The sequence below is a fragment of the Ahaetulla prasina genome, chromosome 6 (assembly GCF_028640845.1).
Source record: "Ahaetulla prasina isolate Xishuangbanna chromosome 6, ASM2864084v1, whole genome shotgun sequence".
Lineage (NCBI taxonomy): Eukaryota > Metazoa > Chordata > Lepidosauria > Squamata > Colubridae > Ahaetulla > Ahaetulla prasina.
The window spans coordinates 88,432,172-88,451,186 of record NC_080544.1 but is presented as its reverse complement, the minus strand read 5'-3'; the positions used below and the strand labels follow the sequence as shown (position 1 = coordinate 88,451,186).

General features: G+C 35.9%; 1 protein-coding gene across 1 annotated transcript; it reads right to left on the bottom strand.

The window, feature by feature from the left end:
* Nucleotides 1-3,530: 3,530 nt before the first annotated feature.
* Nucleotides 3,531-8,040, bottom strand: LOC131201409 (serine palmitoyltransferase small subunit B-like). Its single transcript, XM_058189280.1, has 2 exons — nt 7,976-8,040; nt 3,531-4,331 (listed from the first exon to the last, which is right to left on the bottom strand). Exons 1-2 carry the CDS (start codon nt 8,008-8,010, stop codon nt 4,085-4,087), a joined length of 282 nt encoding a protein of 93 aa, XP_058045263.1. The 5' UTR covers nt 8,011-8,040; the 3' UTR covers nt 3,531-4,084.
* Between the last annotated feature and the right edge of the window lie 10,975 nt (nt 8,041-19,015).

Here is a 19,015-nt window from a genome sequence, read left to right as displayed (position 1 = left end):
ATGAATATTTTTATTCTTCATCAATGCTGCATGATCCATTTTATTTTCATCAAAGTCTCTACAACGTATTTATGAAAACGTTCTTAGCACTGAAGCATAATTAATCTCAGCTATATGTTCCTTAGATTGCATTGTTGCTTTGCGAAAAAAGGAAAGGTAAAATTGCACTTTATATTTAGTGACTGCAACATCTACCAATGGAGTTGCCAATCCCAAATGTGTTCACTACATGTGGATTATCTGTTACATTCACACAAACACTTGATGAAAATGTGATAGGCTAGTATGTGTTTTAGTTATGTTGTGTGAACAATAACAATTGCAATAATTCAATGAGACATGACTCATTAAATTGTACTTATATATTATGCAAAGGCAGCCTACTGTTCTGACCTAGGCTTCCTGAGTCATTAAAACACAGGAGTAGTCCCAAAAACATCTTTTATTGCAATGGCTGTGAATTCTGTTCATTCACAAATGAGTCCCAATTAGTTATAAAGAGTCCTTCGGGAAAAGTCCTTTGGGATAATCACTAATCTTTATGTCCCTTGACATGCTGCCAAAGACCTAATTGGCAAAGCCACACGAAGTACAGAATGAAACAAAGCTTCAGGCTTTAAGCTGAACTGAATGAACAAACGGCCCACGTTTGCTCCTCTTTTAAGTCTTATGGGAGAGGCCAATCATCTCCCAGCCCTATTCCTGAGTCATCCCTTTTGTTTTAGCTGTTCTTGCTTCTGGCAGCTCTGCATGCGTGCACTGGGAACAGGCTCCCTCTGTTCCTCTGCCTCACTGAGGTCTGACTCTGGAGGTCCCGGAGGCAGCACAAACCTCTCAGATGGCCGTTTCTTTGCCTCCAATGCAGAGCCCTCGTCTGTGGTTTCTCCAGACTCCAGGACTGGCCCATGGTCCTCCGCAGCCTCCTCACTGTCCGACTCTGCTGCCAGCTCCCCAGGCTGCTGGTGGACCACAACACCTACATATAACTCATAATGTATGGTTATATCCGCAACACATAACATTTGTTAATAGGCCAGCTAAGTAAATATTTTGCTCTGTTATGACGAAATGAACAGACAACTATAAAAATTGCAGGATTAAATGCGAAATCTGCAGGGTTTCTAGAGAGTATAGAATGGGATTTATTTGCTTTGATTTTGTGTCTCCCTAAGGGTTAAGGTAAACAAAAATGGAAAACATAAATACAGAAAATTCATCTACCGAAAAATCACTGAAGGCCATCCACTGATAGCCATGACACATTTTGCAGTAATAGTTGTGACACATTTTCATAACAGCAATGGTAATATTTGAAAACATTTTTTTTTATTTTTCCCTAAAGTTTAAAACACATTAAAAGTTGTATTTTTAATGCCCTCCCTATTATGATTTTTGTTCCATATGAGAAGAAATATATATTCCTATTTTTTTCCATTTAGTTTGCTATTCTTAGTTATTTAACAGAAACTCAAAGTAATGACTTAGTGCAGTGAGATAGCTTTCCATTTAGTATCAGTCTGTGTATGTGTGTTTTTCTGATGCTGCAGAATTTTTTCCTATTGTCAGGGATTCTATTTTATTGCAGAGCAATACCATTAGACAGGCTACATAGGAAGATACAAAAGCATATCTCTATTAGGATAGGTCCTGTTTTAATTCTTTCAAAGCACAGTGCTTCTTCACAATATTTTTTTTAGAAATAGCTTTCCTGATATTGTAATTCTACATATGCAAATACTTTCAGACTCCCTCCTTTCTGCTGAAGTATTATAGTTCTAAGAAATTACATTCTAATTACTATATTTTTCAGAGTGCCACCTTTTTTCCCAAAAAAAGAGGGTGAAAATCTGGGTGCATCTTATACTCCGAGTGTAGCCCTGCCCAGCCTCACAAAGTGAGATTTCAGAGGCTGAAAGAATCCTCAGAAAGAAGCTTCAGAAAAAAAGGCTTTTATCTAAAATAATATGGCAAGCAACAAAAGAAGAATCAGTAAAGGTTCTAACCAAACTATGCTACCAAATGTGGAGAATGACACAATAACCAACAGATCGGAAGAGGTTAATCTATATACCAATACCAAAGAAAGGAGACTGAACAGAGTACAGATAGTCCTTCGGAATAAAAGCCTCTGAAAGAAGCTTCAGAAAAAAAGCCTCCAAGCAGAGCTTCAGAAAAAAAGTCTTTTTTTTCTGAAGCTCTGTTTCAGACGCTTTCAGAGACAGAAAAGTTTTTTCTGAAACAGAGTTTCAGAAGTTTCAGAGGCAGAAAAAAAAGCAAGGCACAGAGCTCATAACCAACAAACCTGTTACTAAATTTCACCTCTGGGAACAGCTGATTGGGGGTATTGTACCCACCAATCAGCTTTTTTCTTATTTTCCTCCCCAAAAACTAAGGTGTGTCTTATACTCCAAAAAATATGGTATGCACAATGCATAGATAAGATTTTAGAAATTACGATATTTGTTTCACAATCTTGACATATTTAGATGTTTAGCTACCAGCCAAGCACATTGGTAAATTAAACTTTCAAGTGCTAACATGTAGTCTTTACTACTGTATTTAACTCTTGATAAAGGTTAAACATTAATGAGATTAACATTTCCTTTCAAGTGCCATTATTATGATATTAGGAAAGCATTAGTACTGCAATATGAGAAAAAAAATCAGCTTTGAAAATTAATTCAATGTAGGCGTCACCCGTGTCCAAACCAGTTCTGGGTGGTTCACAGTACACATCGTTATATTTCTGTGTGGTTTAAGATTAAGTATCTTCAAATATTATCTAGTATTTTCCCCACGTTTTTCGATTCATGGGAAAGGAAGTCAAGCTCAGGCAACAATTTCATCAAAAAATTAAAGCAACAATAGAGAAATCTAGTGGCTTTCCCCACTGCCCACTTGTAATACTTTCTACATATCTTTCAGCTGACAGAAAAAAAGTTGGCATAAAATTCACTGTATCCTCCTTTTATTATGCAACTCACCATCACATAGACCTTCAGATTGGTGGTCATGGCTACAAGGTAAAGTAGGAAAATCACCTGTTTACCATTCGTGTCCTTCATTCCATAAATTGTTCAGTAACTTCATATGGCTACCAACACCATAGCAAAGAATGGCCTGGAGCCCAGGGCAAAAGATCTGCACAGTACCAACCCAAACTAATGAATAGTTTATCCTTCTCCTACAGTTGACTGTAATTCTCCCATGGGCAGGGAAGTTCAGCATATTATTCTAATATTTAGTTCCACTGGTTGGAGTCAACTTCAGAAGATATTTAACAATGATACCACTAATCATGACTTAAAGTTATCTTCCATATGGAGATCATTGCCATCCATTTCAGTTAAATTCTATTGAAAGCCTATTACATTAATTTAACTACATGGTTGCCTTTTGAAATTTGTCATCTTGGATATGTTCCAGCCAGTATTAAAATCAGGAATTAATTTACCACATGCACATCTCTAATATTTAAATCAGGCCATTTGGTAAATGATCATATCCCAATCATTTCACAGACAATGAGATACATATTTTTATACTGTATTATCAAATAATATCAAGGGCAGACTTTTTACACTCTGTGTCATAGTTCCAATCTGATGGATTGTTATACAGCATTGCTGTTAATATCAGCACCAATTTCCAAGACAAACAACAGATCTCTAAATATTAGCAGTGAAACAAAGTGCCAAATAAAAATTTCTCTTAACACATTTTATGGCAGGTTCAGAAGGCTTTAGTTTATAAGTCTTAAATTACATCTTTAATATCAGACAAACTCATTTTTCCATTTCTTTTGTTTATCAGTTTCTATACATTTTTGATACTTACTATCTCTATCCACTTTTAGTTTCACTTCATTTTGTTGTCTGATAATAAAATTAAAAAAAATTAAATGTGGTAAAATATATTTTAGCAACTCCTCCAAGTTAACACATCTAAGGGTGTCAGTTGATATAATAATTTAGGAAGGAAAGATATTAAATGTTTTTAAATTTTCTATTTACACAGATGAAGCAAAAATACACAAAAGCACCCAGCCTTGGTTGCAATAGGTATAGTTCAGTGTCCTCCTTTGCTATTTGATTAAAAATTGTAGAAAGAACTGATATGCCAGGTGCAGATGAATAGGAATGAACACATAAGCTGTGTATGCCAGCATGGTAAAAGTAGTTGTAACAAAAATGTGGATCACTATTTGTTCCCAATATTCGAAGTCAATGGAGCAGGTAATTATCATGTATTGAAAATAAAGCCAGTAGAAATAATTCTTCATTCTTTTCATAGCTGCTGCTGCCATGAATCGTTGCTTCTGGAAAGTTGTCCTATTAGAATCAACCAAACACAGATAGTATAAATTGTGAGTAGAGGAAATCATAGAAAATTCTGCAGGATTATTCATTTCCACCGAATTCATAAAAGAATACAATTCAACAAAAATGTCTTCAGACGTTTAGCTGAAGAAGATTCACTGAAACATAACTATGCTGATTGTATAGCAATTTCATGTATCAACAATATTTTTTAGCAATTTTTTGTTGGGGAAGATACATTGCATTGCCATCTCTTTTATTTGTAGATCACCATTTTCCTTTTGGCTTAGCCAAACAGTTGGGAAGACTGCATAACATTGATGGCTAAACTTTTTGCCATTGCATGCCAGAAACGGGGAACGTGGGGGGGGGTCACACACACGTGTGCCCACACCCATAATTCAACCCCCACCGTTTTTGGCACATGATGGCATGGTGGGACCAGTAGGCCTGTTTTTCACCCTCCCCAGGCTCCAAAGGCTTTCTTTGGAGCCCGTTTCCCAACTTCCAGCGGGCTCGGGAGGCTTGAAAATCAGCTGGCATGCTGGAGCTGAGCTAGGGCAATGCTCATGTGCTCACAGATATGGCTCCGCATACCGCCTGTGACACATGTGCCATAGGTTCGCCATCACAGGTTTATAAAGAAGGCAAAGGATGAGAAGGAAGCCTACATTGATCATAATTGACCTTCAGTTTATAAGTTGTTTTACCCTATGAGTGAGGTATTCTTTTTTTTATTTTTATTTTTAAAAACAAACGAACATACAAACAAACAATACATATTTTCTGAATAGAGTATTGGACCGAGTCAAAATTTATACAGCTTATAACTTCCCAAATGTAATTTATATATTTCAATTTCTGCCATAATATTCTTTCTTTTCTACTTTTTTATTATTTATCTCTACATAATATTTAATATATAATCAATATTACCATCCTCCCTGTCCTCCAATCATAATCTTATTTTATTTCTTTATCTTATTTCTCCATTTATTACATATATTTCTCAAAATCACCACATTTATAAATTATCATCAATTTATTTTCTCTTATTTCCTTATTTCTCTTGAAACCCTTTAATTTAAACTTAGTCATTTCTATCCTTAGTTTCTATTTTTTTATTCTAGCTTGATATTTCACATTTGTCTCTTAATGTTAATTATTTTCCAATTTGTCATTTCTTATTTCCCTATTAATCATTTTACAATTTTACCAAACACACTATATTTCTTCAGATTTGTTTTTCACACCAGCTTTTTCAAGTACAAACATCTTAATCTCTTAATCATCTTATTTTTCTTAATTTCTATTGATATCTTATTCAATTTCAATTTCATTTGAATTTCCATATCTTAACCCCTTCTAAATACATACAGTTTGCCCTAAATTCCCATCTGAGCTATTTCCCTTTTCTCCTCTCACTTTTCTTATTTCCCCACTGTTGATCTCAGTGTAATCATTTAAATTTTTTTTGCCTAATCCTTTTTTCCCTCTCTTGCTTTGCCCTATCCTCTCTATTTTTGCCACCGTTAATCCCAGTGTAATCATTAAAAATATTTTCCTCTAATTTTTCCTTTTCTTCCCTTAGTTTGCTTCTTTTTTATATGTTGTTTCCTCCTATCCTTTCTCCTTTTTTCATTGTTACTCCCAATGTAATCATTTAGTTTTTCATCATCAATGTCTTTATCTTCTGTGTTGTTTTCTTGCTTCTCATTCTTAACCTCTTTATCCAATTGAATATGTTCTGACACAGTTTTTCATTTTCTATCAAGATTAAATGATACAGGCATCATTTTGACCATCTCAATTAGTTCCTGCCACATTTTGACGTTCTGGTTTGTTTTTAACTCCAATTTGCAGTTTTGTTATTTTCCACGAGATCGAGATCAAACAGCTTAAAAGAAAACAAATCCTCTTTTAAACTTCTCACAGCTCTTGTAGCTCAAGGTCACTGTAATTTTTCCAGATTTCAAATTGTTTGTTGTAGTGCTTTTTTTCTGCCAGCAGATGTCTCTCCCCAATCCACAAGTCTCAAATCAACAAAGTTGCAAAATATCCAATTGTGTATTAAATCCGCTTATCAAATACTGTCAAGTTTCTTCTTTCTCTTCTTAATTTTATATATCCCAATTCCAGTTTAAAATCCAATTTCAAATCCAATTAAAAAGTTTCCTTTACAGGGCTTTTCTATTTTGAATTTTTCTTTGCTTTTCAAAGTTTAAAACTTTTAGAATTATGTCCAATCTTATTAATAATTATTTTCTTTCGGGTTTCTTTTTCTTATAATAATTTTAATATCTCCAAATCCAATTTCCAGTCCAAATATCAAGCTCCATTCTGGGCTTTAGTGCTTTAACTTCTGTTTTGTTCTTCTCTCTCCATTAACATTCCTCAATGCCAATTAGCTGATATTTCCTAAGTTCCTGCCGGGACTTCTTTTAAAAATTTTAAAATACTTTTTTTTTACCTGTGAGTTGGCCAATTGCTCACTCAGTACAAATACTCCATCCAAATCACCGCTCCTGCACAAAACTTACTCCGGTTGCCCCAGCTTCATGATGGCCGCAATGGCTACCGCCCCCACAACCAGATCGAAGAGTTTCCTCCAACCTTCTGAGGAACTTGCCTGTTCCTCTTGGTTGTCCGAGGTGCCATTTCTTCTTCATCGTCTCTACAGGACGGATCCAGTTTAAAGACCTCCCCGACAGCGTTTTTTCTGCCTGGATTTTCCCAGGGCTCATTGGAGCCCGCTATTTTCCAGCCAGTCTCACTGCTTCTGGTTCTCCTCTGAGTGAGGTATTTCATGGTTGTAGGCTGCACTTTCTGTAATCTAGAACTCTTGGGAAACCATTCAACTTTGTTCTAACGTCTAGTTAGAAAGCAGAAAGTTGCTTGCTATCTTCTCATTGCTGATGGCAACAGAAACATAAGAAGGGGATAAGGCATCTTCCTTTTCCAATGCTACTTCTGAGATAAGATTAATAAGATAACATGAAGAGCACTTAGCAGTAATAACTATCAGTTCTGTACATTTAGTAGTTTATGAGCACCTGAGTAGTGCTTGGATCCAAAATATTTCAAAGGCTCAGTTATACTTCATCAACTTAGCATTCTAGATATGTTAGAATGGTAGCTTCCACAATGTTGGCCATAAAGGCTGGGAAATTTAGGCAGTTTGATTCTTATTGACGTATTTCTTTAAAGTAGTTTGCTGGAGAGAAAAGGGAATTTATGTTGAGTGATGGGTTACTCATAAAAAGACAAGTCTTGCACAAGACTGTTTCCAGGTGGTTATGGACAGACAATCTGAAAGACAACCTCCACCTGAAGATCCACCACTCCCTCCTTTTCTCAGCAGTTGGCTAGCATTCTTTCTAGATTCAGCTCCCTATTTAATAACATCATTTTGAAAGCCTCTCAAAGTAATGAATTATGAGGTGCCACAGAAATCCCAGGACCCAAAGATACCACAGTCACAATCACAACATGCATAGCTGCCATATATAGAGTGATGCTGCTCTGGGCTGCAGCTTAACATGACATCGTGACATGAGGTATTTACTTCAGTTCATCACCCCTTACACATCCCAATCTAAAGTAACTGCTTCATTATACTTAATGTGTGTATTTATAATTAGTAAGCTCATTATTACCTGTATCCAGTGATGATTTCCTGGAGATTAGTCATTGTCTCCAGTCCTAGGAAACAATGGAGAAGCCTAGCCAGTGATATACAAGAACTGATAGTGTCATAATTATGTTCAGTATTTTCATTTGTTTCTTTATTTTAATATAGTATAAAATTAACAATACAATATAAACGAACATTTAACAATAAAATTATTCAATAATTTAAAGCTTTAATCCAACCTATGCCATAATTTAAGTCCTACAAGTATTGCTACTGAAAAGGTCTTTCAAATTTATCAAGAACCTGAAAAAATAAGCGTTTTATGAGCCTTTTTAAACCTTATAAGATCACTCTGAATACAAAAAGGAAATGATTCTGAACTATATGGCATATAGGAACTATCTGGCAGAAATTTCTAAAACATGAGATGTGTTGAGACAAGAGAAAACTAAGTAATTCCCATTTTACATCAAAGTACATAGGAACACAAAGTGTAACCAATATTTAAAAAAAAAAATACCCTGTGCATTCCTTGATAAAATACCCCAAAAAGGTCAGCTCCAGCAGTCTGAACTGGTAATGTTCCTGAAGACCCAGCCAAAGTACAGGTTATAGAATATTTTTTTTAAAAAATGCAGGTGAAATGGCTAAATTATCTAGATCAGGGGTGTCCAAACTTGGTCCCTTTAAGACTTTTGGACTTCAACTCCCAGAGTCCCTTTAAAAGTCTTAAAGGGACCAAGTTTGGACACCCCTGATCTAGATAGTCAGAATATGAAAGTTACAAGTCCTTTTGGTGGTATTCCTGAAAGGCCTTTAAAAAGTCTGATTGATAATGGACTCCCAACTTTCATACCATCAGTGATGTGAGCAGATAACAGACCTGAAAAATAGGAGAAATAAGTAGGGGGGAAAAGCAGGACAATCAGAATGAAAGACTAAGCTTGTTCAAACTTAGTTAAGTTGTGGTAGCATATCCAACTGGAAAATTCTAGTGAGGCAGTCCTGAGGGAAGCTCACACTGTTTCATCTACCTGGATTTGCAATAGCAGTGAATATTTGTAGCTCAGGTGTAGGATGAGGGTAGAGGTTCACTCTCTGGGCTTGTGGGTTGGTTTCCAAACATTTTGTTACTAGGTTAGGTAATATTTTCAATGAAATACAGATAAAAGTAATTACCTTTAATGGTACAACTTCATTAGGAAAACTTCATTACCTTTATCATCAAGGTAAGTCATGGGTAGTAAAACTACCTTTCATTCTCCTGCCTTATAGGAGAGAGACTGCAACCCCTTTGTTATGTGAACTTTGGTGTGCCTTCAAGTGTTTTTTTTGCAAATAAACAGCAATGCAATTCTTAGCACTGAGATTGTAGTTTGTTTGCAGACATTTCATTACCCAACTAGGTAACAAAATCAATCCCAGTGAGTGATATTTGCTCCATTTATATACAGTAGTTTGTGCTGCTGGTATTGGTGGGGCTGTGGTGTTTTCCTTTTTTTCCATTACCAGAAGACCAACTCAAGAGGAGCTGTGTAAGATTATTCAAATAGTACAAACACACCAGAACCCAAAATACCAAAAGAAGGAAAAATTGCCTACACAACATGTTCGAACAAAAGAGATACCCAGGCAACTTTATCAAAAAGTGCCTGAACACTCAACCCATCACAGCACAACCAACACAAATTATGAAAAGGATAAAACTACCATATTTCAAAAACATCTCATAAACTATCAACAGTACAATCACATAGTATCACCGCAGTTCACAAATCAGCTAAAACCCTGTAAAAGTAATTTTTTTAAAAGTAGTCCAAGAATTAAAAAGAAGAGTCATCTATAACATAGCATAAAGACTGTAACAGCCACTGTGTATGTGCTAGTCGTTCCCGACTCTAGGGGATGCTTCTCATCTCCCGTTTTAAAGCCGAAGAGCCATTGCTGTCCGAAAACATCTCCGTCGTCATGTGGCCAGCATGTCTAAAGGCCAAAGGCATACAGAAAACTGTTCCCTTCCCACCAAAGGTGGTCCCTATTTTTTCTACTTGCATTTTTTATGTGCTTTCAAACTGCTAGGTTGGCAGAAGCTGGGACAAGTAAAGGGAGCTCACGGCACTAGGGATTCGAACCACTGAACTGCCGACCTTTCGATCGACAAGCTCAGCATCTTAGCTACTGAGCCACCGTGTCCCTTCATAAAATTCCTGGAAGCTTTCAAACATATTAGCCATCAATAAAGACCACATTTAACATACCATTCAAAGCATATGATTAAAACGTAAGAATACAAAAAGACCAGAACACATCCTTTCTACCAAACTACACTTACATAAGCAGGGATTAACACAAGACAAAGAACAAAGCAGAAAATAATACCGCTAAATCAAGGAACTACCAAGGAGAAAACCAATCTCCCACCAACACTGGTAGGACAAGTTGTTGTATATAAACGGAGCAAATCAGTGGTGGCTTGCCCCCAGTTCACACCGATTCTATAAAACCGTTAGTAAATCTGGCGGGATGTTCTGCCCACTGACCTGAATGTCATCAAAAGTGATCTGCGCATGCGCAGAAGAGTGCGCACAAGCACAGCGAGCGCACACACGCGCAGGCACAATGTGAACCAGTAGTAAAGGTAAGTAGAACCCACCCCTGGAGTAAATCCCAAACTTACTAATACTGATGACATTATTTAGTGGGTAATAAGATACCTGCAAGCAAACAAACAGCCAGAGAGCATCAAGGAGCCCATAGTTCAATCTGATCTACATATATTCTCTTCAATTGAAATGAACAGCTAGCTTTACAAATCGGCCTACATCTCAAAATGGCTTGCTCATTTATGGCCCTGTCTTTTATGAATCAGCCTCTGTGGTTTGTAAACTATATTGTCTGCCTTAGCATGTTGTGTAAATTAAATTCTTCAGTATAAATTCTTCAGAGATAACTCAAGGAAATTGAACAAGCTGAGGTTCCTTCATGTTCTATATGTAAGCTCATAGTTTATCTTTCATCCATGTAGCAATGGAACAATTGCTACACTTATTTTTCTTTCCTTATTTTCCCATCTCTGTGTAGCAGAGTTTTGTAAATTCCTATCATGAACTTAGTGTTTAGTAACATGAATTTACAAAGGCTATACTAAGGGGGAAGAAAAGAAGTCACATTTCATAGGCTCATCAGTATACTGACGTTGATGAGGAAGAAAAGGACAATAGGGAAAAGATAAATGCCTTTGTAAAATTGCATAAAAAAGAATAGAAACTAATTTCACAATATGAAAATAAGGGAAACTCTTATGACAAATCAATAAAAGAATTAGTCTTTCAAAAGTGCTCATCTATACCTTGCCTCTCCTGTTCTTTTCATTGAGAAAAGTCAGCAATTTTCCCCTGATATTGCCCAATGCCCCACTTCTTTGTCAACAGGAAGAAACCCCAAAATTTATGTTGCTAAGCGAGACAGTTGTTAAGTGAGTTTTGCCCATTTTATGATCTTTTCCCACATTTTTTAAATCAGGGGTCTCCAACCTTGGCAACTTTAAGACTTTAAGACAGAATTCTGGGAGTTGAAGTCCACAAGTCTTAAAGTTGTCAAGGTTGGAGACCCCTGATTTAAATGAATCACAAGTTAGTAACACGATTGTTGAATAAATCTGGCTTCCCCATTGACTTTGCTTGTCAGAAGGTCGCAAAAGGTGATCAAATGACTCCAGGGCACTACAACCGTCATAAATATGAATCAATTGTCAAGTGTCTGAATTTTGATCGCGTGACCATGGGGATGCTGCAACAGTCATAAGTATGAAAAATGACCATAAGTCACTTTTTTCAGTGTTGTAACTTTGAACTGTCACTAAACTGTTCTAAGTCAAGGACTACCTGTCATCTAAATGAATATTTTATATATACAATTTTAGAGTCACGAGTAATGTTTTGATCACAAGGAGGTGAGAAACGTTGTTATCTAAATCATGGTCTTTTCTGTAAATGCTAGTTTGGAAAACAATACTTCTTTTTCTTATATATTTCCAATAAGTTTCATAACGGTACTGTTTTTGAGATCAAATTACACTTGAATTCATGATTTTAAAATATTATTTTTTATGATTTACTATGTGAAAGAAAGCATGTATCAAAACTACCCACAAATGATGCTAAATGTTTACCCACAGACCTAATCTTCCCTTTATGTTATGAGAACATATTTATTTAATAGTCTCTGGTGAGTTTTCTTTCTTAATAATTCTTTTGTGATTATTACCCCAAACATCAATTTGAGGTTGCATGTACTTCCTACCTATGAAACTCATTATCTCAGTTATGGCAATTGCCCAAATAAAACAGAAACGCTATGCTCATTTATGCAACATTTAGCCAGATATATGCCATTAAAGTCCTCATGAAAGAGGAATATAACTGCCCTGGTTCTTTGAAATATCCTTTTCTGGACTTCCTGATATTTTTAAATATTTGTTTTAACTTATAGGTAATTTTTAACCAGCCCACATATTTACATTTATTATTTTTACAATGTATGTCTTAGATATTGCTTTTACAAAAGCAATATTATTTGGGAAAATGAGCTGCATATTTATTAAATTACAAAACATACTGAATGAAAGTAATTCTACTAAGATTTAAGTAAAAAAAAATTGTGCATTTGTTGATATTTTCTTGTTAACAGAAATGTCATGCAAATATCTGGACAAAAAATTTTTTTTTCATGTCAAATAGATCTACACAGGAAAAAAACTATCTATCTAATCTATCTGATACTAGAGACAATACAACTGCTACCCTGTGAAACTTCAGAAGTACTGGTATTTCAGTACCAGTAATCTCTTGCTAAACTGAACTACATCATTTCACAATGTTGACATGTTTAAATGTAAGAAATGTTTGCCTAATTCTGAAATTACATCAGATTATAGCATTGAATGCTGCAATTTTGAAACAAAGATTTCCTTTAAAAAAATAACTAAAGAAAAAATGCAAACTGTATATATTTACTGCATTATTTATCCCCACTGAAAAGCATTAACAACTATTCTTTTAGAGAATTGGATATCTTATTTCTCCTTCCATTATCTGGACGATACAGTTTTGTTAATGCAGACAAATAAGAAATGGAAATGATAGTTTTATTTAAATTAAAGATAAAATTGAACTGACATTAATATTCTTAATTTTCTTAAATTCTACAGTGGTCATGTCTCTCAATAATGAGATGGGCAACATATAAATTTAATAAATAAGTAACTGTATGGACTCTCCAACAATTTTACACAATATAAAAAAAGATGAAGTTTTGTGCTAACAATTAAAGTGTAATAGAACATTTTTCCTTGCAGAAAATCTTTAAGATTTACTGTTTACAGTTTGCACATCTATTTTGTCCCATTTCCATAACAAAATGTGTCTGATTCTTTTTAACACTCTTTCAATCAAATTTGGCAAATATGTTACTTGTGATCAAGTTCATTGGTTTTTTAAAAAATGTTCCTTTAAATCTCCTTCCCAAAATGACTCTCTGAAAATAAAAACTATAGTTATCAATTATACATAAAATTGTGAAGAATTGACCCCTACTCCATCATCTGGAAACATATTATCCCAAAATGATGCCCACAGAATATATTACCAAAGAGAATTTTCCTGCACTGTTTCATTTTTCTCTTGTGGAATACTCGTCACATTTGAATCTGAAAAAAAAGCAAACTCCTTGCTTTGAGTAAAATATGCCTCCTCTATTTTAAATTATTTCCCAAATTGTATAGAATTTCCAGAGTCTATATTTTGTATATATCATTTTCTCGGATATTATTATTAAATCTGGAGAAAGAAAAATAAAGTAATGAAAGTAACCACGCACTCAGCATCCCAAAATTTTAGCCAAATCTTGAATTGTCAAGGAGGTTGATGCCTGCACTGTCCCTCTAAAAATACAAAAAAATAATAATCAAGCAGTGATTAGAGGACAGAACTTTGAATTGTATTAGAGAACTCAGGCTAAGCTGTAATTGAAACTGAAGTAAGAGGGGAGCAGGATGCACTGAAACTTGGAAGAGTCTCTGTTTGCTTATACTGATAAGAGACTGATACAGATATCTCCATGCAATTGCTAATATGCCTTACTTCTTTACAAACCATCCATTGTTAATAATGTAAAATGGGGTGGGGGTGGAATTGTGATATCACATAATAAATTACCTCTGCTTTACCAAGAGACTACCAAAAGAAAGCATATTTTTAAAAAAGAAAACAGAAAGAAAAAGTAAAGAAAAAGAAATAGATGCTCCAGAACATGCACTATGTTTCTTACACAAACAAAAAAGGGAGAAAACTTTCTAGTGCTCATTTTGTGAAGTTTTTTAATTAATAATCATTATATTAATAGTACTTTAAGGACCCTCACCTTATTATGAATCCAGACAAGAGATTTCACCTAGTGTCTGTTGCTGCAAGACAGCCCAATGAAAATCAAGGAATGACATTCATTAACACTCTCAAGAGCGTGAAGTTTAAAATTGCTCTACACGCCTAGTTGCACGCCCACTTCAAGCTTGCTTAAATCCAGATTTCATCTTTGTGTAAGGAACCTCTACGAAGTATTTACTGGTTTACTAAGATGATCTGGATCATCTTTAAGTATAGCTGTGGTTTCACAAGCTGTAGTCCTACAAGTACCTACTTGGAAGAAAATCTTTCAACTAAAATAAAATTTACTCAGGATGTAATAGACTTACATACTTTCAGAGGTTGTTTTTTTTTTAGAAAAAGCACAGGGTGACCCTTAAACCCACTGAAATAATCAACTTTATTTTAATCTAGACCATCATGACAATTATGCTGGGGTATAAAATGGGTATAAAAATACAAAGTTATATTTATATAATAAAATAAAGTAAAAATACATTTAAGATAAAATTATATACTATTCAAATTACAGAATACTATAAAGCTAAAAATAAATATTATAATGAATAATCTAAATGCTATAAACTAAGTCAAAAAACTATAACAGGACTAAGTAGTACTAGAATCTATAAAATCCTACAAGAATATAGGGCTACGATAAATTATGTTACATCTAATACTTGCTGAAGCCCTGCTAGAGTTTGTTGGAATTAAGAACATTGTGTTCCAGCCAATTATAACAAAAAAATAGTAAATACAACAGAATTGTATGTGTATATTTAAAAGAAAGGGAGGGAGGAGAAAGGGGGATGGAGGAAAGTAGAAAAAAGAAAAGAAAATATATCCAGTAATGGAAGTCTAGTTAAGGCTCAGCATTACCTTACGTGGAGAAGTTGTTTATGTTTAATCATCACTCTGCACATAAAATTGTCTGAAATCCCTGCCACCTGATCAGCTAGCAAGAAGTTAGCAATCAACCCCTGAACTATATGGAACTACATCTAAACATATTTTTTTAAATTGAAGGCATGAGTCATTTCAACCTAAAGGCCACACAGTTAAGAAGACTTCCATTTAATTATTGCAATGTTGACCTACATGTTATTCCAAGCTTGATGACTTCCTACTAAAGTTTTGAGTCCCAAATGTTATATTATCGTTACAAAAATTAAGAGTCTTTAGTTTCACATAACTACATGGTTATAAAGAAACTTGTTTTACTTCATTTCTGTTACCTAAATAGAAAAGGCTAAGGACCGGGATCAGTAAATAGCAATATAATAAATACTTTATCAGTTTTCAAAAATAATTCAATTCCTAACTGTAGATGGGAGAGGGAATCAAATCCACTTGGTTTAACAGAAATCTCCTCTTTCAGCAATATGTATTGATGCTTAAGTAGTGCATGAAAAACTTATTGTGAGTTGCACAATAATATTACTGTACTCTTACTAAGTGGAAAATCTCCCATAGGAGGAACTGAAAACCAACAAGAGCAAAAAGTAGGTGCAAATTTGCCTGTCTTTATAATATTAAACAAAGTAAATATTAAAATATCTAATAAAGCTAATTAGAGATTAGAGATCAGGTTTGATGTAGCCATTAAGGCATAAAGCTAGAAACCTGGAAGGCTGGGTTCTAGTCCTGCCTTTGTGTCCAAGCTGGGTGACCATGGACTTTCTACCAGCCCAAAGAAGGAAACAATGAAAAACTATTTCTGAAAAATCCTTGCTGAGAAAAGTGCAGGGATGTATCCAAGCAGTTTCTAAGAATCATACATGATTGAAAAAGGCAAGTTGGGGTGGGGAGTAAAATAGTTCTTTAAAATGATGGAAATATCTTGGGTTGGTGTTCCATATCAGAGCCTAGGAACCCAAAGTCCTTATCTTCTAATAACCATTCAAGATGAAAGTATCCACACTATATCAATGACTTGGACAAGGGGATAGATGGGGAACTCATCAAATTTGCAGATGACACCAAGCTGGCAGGAATAGCCAACACTCCAGAAGATAGGCTCAAGATACAGAAGGATATTGACAGACTTGAACATTGGGCGCTAACTAACAAAATGAAATTCAACAGTGAAAAAAGTAAGATTCTACATTTAGGCAAAAAAATATATATGCATAGGTACCGTATATGTGGTACCTTGCTCAATAGTAGTAACTGTGAGAGGGATCTTGGAGTCCTAGTGGACAACAATTTAGATATGAGCCAGCAGTGTGCAGCAGCTGCCAAAAAAGCCAACACAGTTCTGGGCTGCATAAACAGAGGGATAGAATCAAGATCACGTGAAGTGTTAATACCACTTTATAATGCCTTGGTAAGGCCACACTTGGAATATTGCATTCAATTTTGGTCGCCACGATGTAAAAAAGATGTTGAGACTCTAGAAAGAGTGCAGAGAAGAGCAATAAAGATGATTAGGGGACTGGAGGCTAAAACATATGAAGAACGGTTGCAGGAACTTGGTATGTCTAGTTTAATGAAAAGAAGGACTAGGGGAGACATGATTTTTTTTTATTTTGTCACAACATTATATACAAGCACATACAATGAAAGGACACAATAGGACAGGAACGGTAGGCACTTTTGTGCACTTATGCACGCCCCTTATAGTCCTCTTAGGAATGGGGTGAGGTCAATGGTAGACAGTTTTTGGTTAAAGCTTTTGGGAGTTTGAGAAGAGACCACAGAGTCAGGTAGTGTATTCCAAGCATTAACAACTCTGTTACAAAAGTCATATTTTCTGCAATCAAGATTGAAGCGGTTAACATTAAGTTTGAATCTATTGTTTGCTCTTGTATTATTGCTATTGAACCTGAAGTAGTCTTTTAACAGGAAGGACATTGCAATAGATGATTCTGTGTGTTAAACACAGGTCTTGTCAGAGTCAGTGGAGTTCTAAATTTTCTAATCCCAGGATTTCAAGTCCGGTGGTATATGGTATTTTGTTGTTTACAGAGGAGCATAGAACTCTTCTTGTAAAATATTGCTGGATTCGTTCAATTGTATTAATGTCAGAGATGTAGTATGGGTTCCAGACAGGTGAGCTGTATTCAAGAATAGGTCTAGCAAATGTTTTGTATGCTCTGGTTAGTAGTGTAGAGTTTTTGGAAAAGAAGCTACGCAAAATTAGGTTTACAACTCTTAGAGCCTTTTTTGCTATGTAGTTGCAGTGGGCTTTGGCACTTAGATCATTGATAGCAGTGTTCCAATATCTTAGGGGTTGCCACAAAGAAAAGGGAGTCAAACTATTCTCCAAAGCACCTGAGGGTAAAACAAGAAGTAATGGGTGGAAACTAATCAAGGAAAGAAGCAACTTAGAACTAAGGAGAAATATCCTGACAATTAGAACAATCAATAAGTGGAACAACTTGCCTGCAGAAGTTGTGAATGCACCAACACTGGAAACTTTAAAGAAAATGTTGGATAGCCATTTGTCTGAAATAGTATAGGGTTTCCTGGCTCGGCAGGGGGTTGGACTAGAAGACCTCCAAGGTCCCTTCCAACTCTGTTATTATGTTATGTTATGTTATATATTATTGCTTTATCTCAATAATTAAATAAAGAGAACATTGAAGATTCACTTGATGACTTTCTGGGCATTAATCAGAAGCAAACAGTGATCTGATGAGTTCCTTCAGAAGTGGATTAAGAGACTACTAGAAAATCCCATGGATAAATTCTACCCAAAGTAGAATTTATCTGTGGCATTTCCTAGTAATAATAATAGTAATAATAATATTTTAATTTGTATACCGCCCTTCTCCCGAAGGACTCAGGGCGGTGAACAGGCAGGTAAAATACAAATATACACAATAATTAAAACAACCCTTAAAAAACTGATTAAATTAGCCCAAATATTAAAATAACTTACACCCCTATAAAATTATAAAAATTTAAAAGACCCATCGAATTCAATTAAAATCTAAAGATAAAAAATCAAGCTAGTCCAGCCATACGAAATAAATAGGTTTTAAGTTCACGGCGAAAGGTCCTAAGGTCAGGTAGTAGTCGAAGTCCGAGGGGAAGTTCGTTCCACAGGGTCGGAGCCCCCACAGAGAAGGCCCTCCCCCTGGGGGCCACCAGTCGACACTGTTTGGCTGACGGCACCCTGAGGAGTCCCTCTCTGTGGGAACGCACCGGACGATGGGAGATAGAGGCCGGCAGTAGACGGTCCTGTAGATAGCCCGGTCCTAAGCCATGGAGCGCTTTAAAGGTGGTAACCAATACCTTGAAGCGCACCCGGAAAACAACAGGTAGCCAGTGCAGTCTGCGCAGGATAGGTGTTACATGGGAGCTCCGAACAGCTCCCTCAATAACCCGCACAACCGCATTCTGAACTAGCTGAAGTCTCCGGGTGCTCTTCAAGGGGAGCCCCATGTAGAGAGCATTGCAGTAGTCCAGCCGAGAGGTCACGAGAGCATGAGTGACCGTGCACAAGGCATCCCGGTCCAGGAAGGGACGCAACTGGCGGATCAGGCGAACCTGATAAAAAGCTCTCCTGGAGACAGTTGCCAAATGATCTTCAAAGGACAACCGACCATCCAGGAGCACGCCCAAGTTGCGTACCTTCTCCATCGGGGCCAATGACTCACCCCCGACAGACAGCCGTATCTGCAGCTGACTGTACC

Coding starts and splice junctions, on each gene's coding strand:
- LOC131201409 (XM_058189280.1), bottom strand. CDS start 8,010: ATGACTAATCTCCAGGAAATCATCACTGGATACAG. Junction 4,332..7,975: donor GAAATCATCACTGGATACAG/GTAATAATGAGC, acceptor TGATTCTAATAG/GACAACTTTCCAGAAGCAAC.